This window comes from Brachionichthys hirsutus, chromosome 10 (genome assembly GCF_040956055.1).
Source record: "Brachionichthys hirsutus isolate HB-005 chromosome 10, CSIRO-AGI_Bhir_v1, whole genome shotgun sequence".
Taxonomy (NCBI): domain Eukaryota; kingdom Metazoa; phylum Chordata; class Actinopteri; order Lophiiformes; family Brachionichthyidae; genus Brachionichthys; species Brachionichthys hirsutus.
The window spans coordinates 9750259-9759920 of record NC_090906.1 but is presented as its reverse complement, the minus strand read 5'-3'; the positions used below and the strand labels follow the sequence as shown (position 1 = coordinate 9759920).

General features: G+C 41.9%; 1 protein-coding gene across 1 annotated transcript; it reads left to right on the top strand.

Annotated features, from left to right (window-relative positions):
- Positions 1-1027: 1027 nt before the first annotated feature.
- gab3 (GRB2 associated binding protein 3) lies at positions 1028-8569 on the top strand. Its single transcript, XM_068744910.1, has 10 exons — positions 1028-1099; positions 3395-3695; positions 4313-4469; positions 4568-5001; positions 5148-5197; positions 5446-5692; positions 5904-5994; positions 6137-6218; positions 7165-7284; positions 7713-8569. The coding sequence occupies exons 1-10, from the start codon at positions 1028-1030 to the stop codon at positions 7827-7829; spliced, it is 1671 nt and encodes a 556-aa protein (XP_068601011.1). The 3' UTR covers positions 7830-8569.
- The last annotated feature ends 1093 nt before the right edge of the window (positions 8570-9662 follow it).

The following is a 9662-nucleotide window of genomic DNA, read 5'->3' as shown; positions in this document are numbered from 1 at the left end:
GACATATTAACACAAATTTGGACAAGTGGGAAAAGATTAAACCTACAGAATGGGGAAAGATTAATATTCTAAAAATGATAGTAGCCCCTCAAATAAATTATGTGGTTACCAGTCATTATTCCATCTGAATTTAAGAGGTATAAGATCATAGATCCATACTATCGCACTCCAGTGAGACTTCACAGGATGAAATTAATGAAGGACAATGTTGCAAATGCCAATCGGAGACGGGACCTTTTTGCACTGCATATGGGAATGTGATGCTGTTTTGGGTCAGCAATCCTGTGTCGTCAGATCTCTGTTTATTAGGAGACAAATCTCAAATACCTAACGTTAAAAAAAAGAGAGTATCTTTTCTGTTCTTATGGCTGGTTTGGCTACTGCATTGATAATATTTTTGAGACATTGGAAAACAAGTGATTTCCTGTCCTGAAAGAACTCAACTGTCCTACGTGACTGGTTGCTCTATATATTCTTTTGCACTTATTAAGCCTGACGCTGTGTCTGGCGGGGCAGAAAGGAGTGCGTTTGTTTAGATGTCATACATGAAGTACGATCTCACAAAGCAAGCAATTATAAAACACAGATATACAACACATTCATGAGCCATAATGAATTGGATGTGTTGGTCCCCAGAGGGAGAACGAGGATTCATGAAAAGGCACCTTGTACCTCCTCACAGACCTACCCTGAGTCGGACCTGAAACTGCAAGAGGCGCCACATTTAACAGCAAGCACAAGATGGGTGGAATCTGATTTTATCTATTGTAATAATTCTCTATGAAACCTTCCTTCAGCTCCATCCACTTGCCCGCAAGCACTTGAGGAAACAAACTCTCTCTCTCTCTCTCCCTCTCAGAGTGATCAATTTCTTGACTTCCTCCTTTTTGGAGTGGCTATGCTGAATACCAGAACACAGGATATGCTTTGCAGTACTCTCAGTTTCACAGCAGCAGCAGCAGCAGCAGCAGCAGCAGCGGCGGCAGCAGCAGAGGCAGGCGTGAGGACGACGCACTTCACAGTCAAGATGAGTGCTGGGGACGTGGTCTGCACAGGCTGGCTCATTAAATCCCCCCCAGAGAAGAAACTAAAGAGATTTGTGAGTAGGAGTGCAAGCCGGACGCTTGTTTATGTCCTCTGGCGGCTGTAGGAATTACAGCTTGTGCTGCTGAGCACTGCGTTTGCTTGCGTGCGTGTGTGTGCAATGATGAGGGATGACGGTCTCTGGAAGCATGCCGTGGCTCAGCTATCATTTTGACTCCTTTATATGCTCCTCCTTCCGATCACCTTTAGTGTTGTGGCTTGTGTTTTCATAGCTGAGAAACGAGCGTTTCATGACAATAACAACGAGCCACAAACGGCAGATGTGCTGATGAAGACGTGGAAGTCACTCCTACAACAAGTGCATTCAAACTGCCTACATGAACAGCAGATAGCCGTGGCTGTTCGTTGGGGGGGGGGGGGGGGGGGGGGGTGGTCATGTGATAATGCTGGGCCGGCCGCTGCCTCTGCTCTGTGATGAGTTTGTGTATTGTGAAACATGGGAAGTCATGTCAGAGGCAGTTACACTTCAGACTTTAGTGGCAAACAGAAACAGTCCAGCGCTATGATGACTGTTTGTGCTTCCTCTGCTCGAATGGAGGAGGAGGAGGAGGAGGAGGAGGACCGGTTATCAACAACAGGGCAGGGAAAGGGTGGGTGGAGGTGTTCATGTGGATTGATGGGGTTCAGGGCGGGAAATAGAAACTTATTATAGTATGTAAATCCTGTTAACACAATAACATTTTAGCGTGTTATTTAAATGTCAAAAAAAGGCATTATTATTATTAAAAGCATATGACATAAAAATGCTGATTATTTCAGTGAACTGTATTTGGATTAATGGTTCGATAATAGCCACAGACTTTAACGTATGGCGTATTAGTGACTCATTTTATATTCCTTTATGTTCATTTACTTCATTCATTTCAAATACTACATTTTCACACAGGAATAGTCAGAATAAAAAAAAAACAAGTTGATGTTTTAAATGATGCAACTTAAGTGATTCTGCTAAATCCTGCCGATGCCGGACTTCTAAGTGTTTCTTCTGTTCGAGCATTGGGGGGGGGGGGGGGGGGCTCAGTCATCAAACACATTGTGATATGAAAAGCTGTGAATGATAATATTAACCATCGCCGGCTCTAATCTACCTGCTGCAAATGTTAAATCCCGATATCGCTCGTGTAGCCGTACATGATTGTTTAGCGCTGTTGGTAATGTTTGCCGTCAATTCTGCTTTACAAAATGAGAAGCCAAAATGTCTGCTGTGGAAAAGGTTTTATTTGTGATGTGAATCTAAGCTCACAGCTTGAGCGTGAAGGTTCATCACAGACCTTGGAGAAAACAAAGTCAGACAAGAGGACCGAGAACCCACGGTCCAAGTCTCATAATAAGAATCAAGCTCTGTCTGAGGAGGAAGGAGGAGCTGTTGGTTTATTCTCTTGACTTGTTTTTCTTTTCTCCATCAAATTCTAGCCTGCATTTAATGTTCTTGTTTTCATCTTACCTGCTAGTCTCTGCAAGTGGACGTCATATCATGAGATTCTCTGACTTTTTTTCACTTTTAAAAACAAAAATAGAGCTTGGATCATCACCTATGCTCACGTTAGATCTACATACAAATCAACTTTATCTTAGCTGGACGTGTGTAAAACGCGTGTGGGAACAAACCGCCATCTGCCTAGTTACGGTTTCCTCTTAAATGCCGCGGGGTTACGCGCAGTCGGTGCTGAGTGTCTAACCATTTCCTAGAGTAAACACTGACTTGTGCAGGAGCAGATTAGCCACATGCAAAATGTTTTCACACCGCAAGACAGGTTTCACTCTGACAATGCACAAAGGAAAGCACAAACATCAAATGTGAGACTGATATCGGCAACAACACGTGAGATAAATGTGATATCTTAATGGAATCCACTCACGGAGGTTGACCTGGAACCTTCTGTTCAGGTGTTACACATGAAAAGATTTCTAAATACATGTTGGCAGTTTCAGTTTTCAGCAATTAGAGGCGAAAAGCAGGAGCCAAACTGCATATTTATATTGTGTTAGGCATTTTCTGCTAAATACAGTGAACTTCCTCTTCATTGTACTTCTGGGAAATTTGAGTACAGGTTCCGCTTGCCGACCATATCAAAAACAAAATATAGCTTTAAATTGCTAAGTTGGCTGTGAGCAAGGGTTGTGAACTAGTTCCCATGACTTGTCATAATGAATAAAATGGTGTTGGAAAGGAAAAAGGAAGAGGTTACCGAAATTATGCATCCTCTCCATGACAGGACAGCGAAAGGATTAAGCTTAAAATATAACGAGACCTCTCATGATGAAATGTTTGTTCCTTTGCCCCCCACAGGCATGGAGGAAACGCTGGTTCGTGCTTCGAAGAGGTCGCATGAGTGGCAATCCTGACGTGCTGGAGTACTATCAAAGCAGCAGCTCCAAGAAGCCCATTCGCGTCATTGACCTGAAAGAGTGCGAGGTCGAGATGCTCAATGGACAAGTCAGGACCAAACGAGACTTCCACGGGAAGCACCTCTTTGTGGTGAAGACCTCGTCTCGCGTTTTTTACCTAGTGGCTAAAACAGAAGAGGAGATGAACAGCTGGATCGGCAGCATCAGTCAGATCTGTCATATTGGGAGCCCGGAGGATGCAGGTAGCAACGGAGAAAGATTTGATCCCGTTCACATTGAGCTGATTATTGACCGATGTTTATGAAATTTGACACAGTCAGGTAGGGTGGGGATCTCTGACTCACCACCGATTTTCATCTGGATCGGATCCAGAATGGAGTCAGTAAAAATGTTTAATTTTAACATTAAAACCCCCATTTAGGGATTCAAAATCAGTTTAAAATCAACTCTGATTCACTTTTGCTTTTCATGGTTGCTGTTATAAAGATAACAAAAACAACGTATGACCTTTTGAGGATGATCCAGGTCACCACATACTTCTACCAAACCTTTAGTTCCATCAAGCTTTATCTAAAATCAATTTCACACCTTACATTTTTCCCGTATGAATTCTCCCCTTCTCATATAATTCTGTTGACAAACCAACCAGCAACTTGCAGGAATAATCACAAATAAATGTCATGAACATCAATCCTGGAGATTATCTAAAAGAAAAGAATCATTGTATGAAACAGGGCCTGCAAAAAAACAAACACTATCTCTCTTCAACCTCAGCTGCTCTTTGTGTCATAAATGTTGGTTCCACTTAGTGTGAGCTTGTGTGTGCTTGACGCTCTCCATCCCTGCTTGTCCTCCACAGAGAGCTCAGAAGAAGGCTTCCCACACACCCTAACCTCCGTTCAGCCGCCGCCTGACGGCTCAGACCGGACGTCTGTATCAAGCCAGCTAGAGTCCAGCCATCCGCTGGACTACCTCTACCTCTCACAGTGTGAGACAGGGAATGTCAGCAGCAGTGGGTGGGTACAGCCTGAAAGACCTTTGTGGATAAATGGAATGACCTCAATGGTTCATCCTATCTGATCCAGTATTTCTTTTTACATATATATATTTCTAGACATGACAGCTTTTCGAACTCTGAGATCTCTCTGGAGCAGAAGTCATCCGACGACTCCTTCAAGGACATCGTCCCCTCACCGCTCTACACAGATTCCTCTTCGTCGTCCATTTCTCATGCCAGCCCCAGCCCATCTCTTTTCCCCCAGGGGAGGTTGTCCAACCCTCCATTGAGTGCCCCGTGCAGCTTCATGGCCTTGCCGTCCCCTTCTTCCTCGCCACTGAGTCACTGTGCGACAAACTTCTTCCAGTTTGACAAACCGTATGCCTCCACGTCCTTCGACGCTACAAGCGACAGGCTCCCGCCTCCTCCGCTGCCGCCCAAGCCCAATCATTCATCGGAGCAGCTCCTTGACGACGGGGCCCTCAGCCTGAGGCCTCTGAGTTCTCGGCTCTTTTCGTCGTTTCCTAGGAGTCTCGACCATTTCAGAGCACGTACGTCCTCGCTGTAAATCAGCCGGAATTGATGACATGAAACCTGAAAACATTACATAAATCAGAATTGTGGCGTTGTTGAAATGGTAGCAGTCGAGATTGAAAACCAATGTCATTTTCCATTTCTTTTCTCTCTTTTTTTTTAGGAGATGCTGACGGTAGATTGATGAGCAACAGGAGGCAGAGTCTTAATTTGGTAGGAGACTCATCAACAGCAGAAAAAAACCTGAATATTTTTGCTGAAATATCATCTCACGCTGGTCGAGGATCGGTACCAGTAGCACAAAGACAGGAGACAGCATATTAGTACGCTGTAAAGTCCTGGAGTTTCTGCTGGTGTAGCCATGCTTGGACACTATCGCACAGTTTGCCTCTTTATGTTTTCCCAGCCTTTTTGCTCCTATTCTAAAATGTCTGATCATTTGATGCTTTGCCTTTTAACAGCCTAGTTTGAATGCAGTACGAGTTGAGAGCTACCAGGATGAGATGTACGTCCCCATGGGCTCCCCCTCGCCCTCCGCTCCCACCCCTGAATGTGACGGTTACATTCCTATGAGCCCAAGGACGTTCAGCTTCCTCGATGCAAACTGCAGCCTCGAGCATTCCACGTCTCTCAGCCCGCTCGTGTGTCAACCCGGAGATTTTGCACCGCCTCCAATCCACCGGCATCTAAAACCTCGACTGAGGAGAGGTGAAAGCAGCGCCGGTTGTTCATTTTCACATTTTCATGGCGCCCTTGGCTGGATGCTAATGCACAGCCTTAAGGCTATTGGTCATTGTCGTGCTCTGCTATGATGCACAGCAGGAGTCATGCAGATACAATGTATGTGGAGACAAGCATTTCCATGAGTGAAAAGAGAATCACATCAAAGGCAGTAACTTTGTCCTTTCTTGGTTCGCAGCTCGACCCCCACCTCTTGACTTGAGAGGCCTCTCAACAATCACAGAATGTCCCGCTCATCTGCCTTTGGGCAGAGCATGGACCGAGTCATGGTGGGAGAAAAACCACACACACACACACACAAACCTTTAGCCACAAAGTCTCTCCTGCACATGATTAGCTTCAGAACAATGTAAATAGCAGGCTCTAAATGTAATGATGCATTTTTATTTATTTATTTTTCTGCATTTGCAGCTTTACAGTAAATGGTTTCCCTCCTGAAACACTTGAGAATGGGGAGGATTCAAGAGATGAAGACACAAACTGCTCAGCGCGGGTATAAAACCTCTATTTCCAAGCCCTGAATTTGCAATCATATTCATGCTTATTACGGATTGACTGAGATTTATAATTTATATATATATAAATATAAATATATATATAATTGTATCAGTTCTGGGGGGAGGGGGGGGGGGGGTTCTGTTACTTTCAATACATCAAAATTATTGAAAATTCGATTTTTATTCTCCCCTACTCAACGTTCCTTGATAAGAGTTTATCGCCGAAACCGACTCTGACTGTGACACTAGAGCTGAGAACAAAACTGCACTTTATCTCAGAAATGTATGTGAGGTAATACTGCTGCTGCTGCTATATCTGGGCGTAGATATACTGTACGTTGCAAATGTAACACTGCGAATCTGTTTTAATGTCAGGTGGGCAGATGCCCTTGAATCATAGCAGACTTTCGAGTAAACTTTTGTAGTAGACAAAACATTTCCTGAATAATTTCAGAACTCAGTCTGCTTGATTTTGTTTGACAAGACTCAAGACTTTTATCAAACATTCTTGTAGTAAATCTCCACACAGCCAAGAATGTGGGAGTGGATGCTGCCCGCACATTTCTAAAATATCTTGCTCAGCAGTCAGGCTGGGGATTTTCCAGGGTGTGAGGATGTGTGACAGCAGGTTCTTCAGAAAGCAATGTCTTAGTTAATTAACCTTCCCATAAAAGGTTTTAACAAATGTCTGTTCATCATGCACTGTGAATTGTGCTCACAAGATTAAGAGGCTGCACACGCGAGAGCTGTAGCTTCCTGTTTAGCTCAATGGTCTGACTATAAACAGCCTATTTATTTAATCAACCATTTGCCGATAATGCGTCAAATGTGGAAATAGTACAACTCACTTTTTAGAACACTACATTTGTCAGAGCTTCACAATTTGATACTAAAAAATAAAATAAAATCAGCAAGGTTTTCATCTATTTCTCTCTCTGACAGGAGTTAATGCAACTGTTCTGTCTCACCTCGGATGGAGTCGCTCCAAACAGGGTGGCAAGATCCAACCTTGACTATTTGTCGCTGGATTTTAATTCTGCATCCCTGTCTCCCGTCCAGAAGGTAGGATTTTAATCAGATCATTACATTGACATGTGACTAATTTACAATCTTCAGACAATCAGAGACATCTTTTCTTAACAGGACGTGCACAATAATGCGTTGCTCTGACCGTTTTGAACACCCCTCCTATACCTGGACCACCTAAACGCTACACAATTTTCAACATAAAAATGCATTCTGGGAAGCAGAAATGGAGAGAGAATGCAAAACACTTCAGATTAATGATCTCTGACTCTGCTAAAAGGAGTTTGTTTTAAATATACCTCAGCTCAACCAGCCCACACACAGGTGTATATCAGTACAATCACTATTTACTCCGATGACCCTTATTATTGCGATTCAAACTACTATGCAAACTAATCAAGTTAACTTTCAAAATGTAACGACATTGCATCGCATCTCAATCTCTCCCTCTTCATGTCTAGCAGAAGCCTTTCCTGTCTGATGAACGCCGAGTGGATTACGTGCAGGTGGATGAGAAGAAGACTCAGGCGCTTCTGAACACCAAAATGGAGTGGACAGACGTCCGTCAATCAAAGACTTGAATAGAAAATATGTGATCAAAAATATCAGGGACCTTGGTTTTATGACGGGCAACAATAACGCCGGAAATAAGGACATACAGTAAACAAAGACCAAAAACTCGTTAAAAGCACTTTGAATGCAATAAATAAAATGACAGCAGATACGTTTGTTTGGTAGAAACACAAAATTGCGCTGTAAACTTTGAATTGACTCTCAGTAAATATTTGGTGTAAATAATTTGTTTGATGTGTTGTAAAGATTTTAGCAGTTTTATCATATTTTTAGAAGTGCATCATATTGCTTCATTGTAAAAACCACTGTGAGACTTGCTGCACATGTATAGTAATAGTAAAAAAGAAAATATTTTAATGACAGAATAGTTTTTCTCACTCTTTTTTTTTTTAAGTGTCATGAACAAAAATGGTCCGTTCTGATTTCCTTTTCTCCTGCCTCGTCATCTGACTTTTATATTTAACAATTTTCATTTCAAGCACAAGAGATTTTGGAAGTAAGTCATGGACACTGTTCCCCTTAGATTCCACAAACCTTCACAAGGTTTTCTTTGTTTGATTTTTGTTTTGTTTTGGGCCAAGTCTAACCTGCTTTCAGTTAAATTATAAAATGTAACAATTATCAAAGATTACCGGCCTACACAAATGTCTTTTATATATCTTATTTAATTTATTTTGTTTTAGATATTTATTCGATTATGTCTTTTATCTTGTGTACATGCCTTTCCCCAAGGGTACATTCTACTGTTTATGCCCAAAAAATGTAAATACATTTTATATTTTAAGTAAATTTAATAAACATGTATTTCTTAATTCACAGATAACTGTTGGTTTTTTGGCATTACACTTTACAGTTAAAATACTTGATTTGAGAGTGTCAATAAATATCTAAAAAAATATATAATTTATCTTCAGAGATATTAAAATATTTGTAGATAATAGGGCGATACTCTATTTCAAAATTGGAATAAAAAAATGGGCATGTCAATCCAGTAGGTGGCGGTAATACTTATAAAAGCTGGTTCACAACCTACAACAAATAGAACATGAGGAAAAAAGGAAATTAATGAAGTAGAAGAAGAAGAAGGAGGAGTCGGGGACCGGAAGTAATCGTCTAGCGTTTAAACGCTGCGTTATTGTGAACGTCGGGAGTAAACGCGGCGTGCTTGACCTCACTACTCGCAGTAATATAGCTTGTGTGTATTTCTACCGCACTACTTTGTCATTTAACGGACTAATATACCCACAAACAGCAGGGCATTCGCGGGTGAGTGGATTATCATTGTTAGCAAGCTGCCCAGTCAACGTTAGCTAATGGTAGTTTAAATCTGCTCCCGGGGGGGATTCGACCACTATCCACCTGCTGCAACACAAGAGATGTAAACGCACTCCGGAACGTGGGGAGGTTCTGAATTCATTTGGTAAGTTTGTTTACTTTGTGGCTCAGTTAATTTACCTCCACTAATGAGCTAAAGTGGCATTTAGTCTTGAAATAGATTCCTGATCGTCTGTTATTTTCTTTACCGAGACTTTCTTTTAAAGTCGACTTGATTAGCTGACTCTTCCATCTTCTAGCCTGTTGCGTTATGACCGAGGCTTTCTTCCTCTTAAAAGTCGTCACAATGTTTAACAGTTTTGAGATGACTTTGAACAGCGGTGAGGAGGTAAACAACAGCACTGAATGGTGTTAACTTGGATTGTGTTGTCGTTCTCTAGCATAAACAAACTATTTTAAGGCTGCATTTATGAGTTTAGTTAGAAAGATGATGGATGGACAGAATACAAAAATAAATGTGTGGCACAAAGCATCTCCATATTAAACCCACGAAGAAATAAATACAC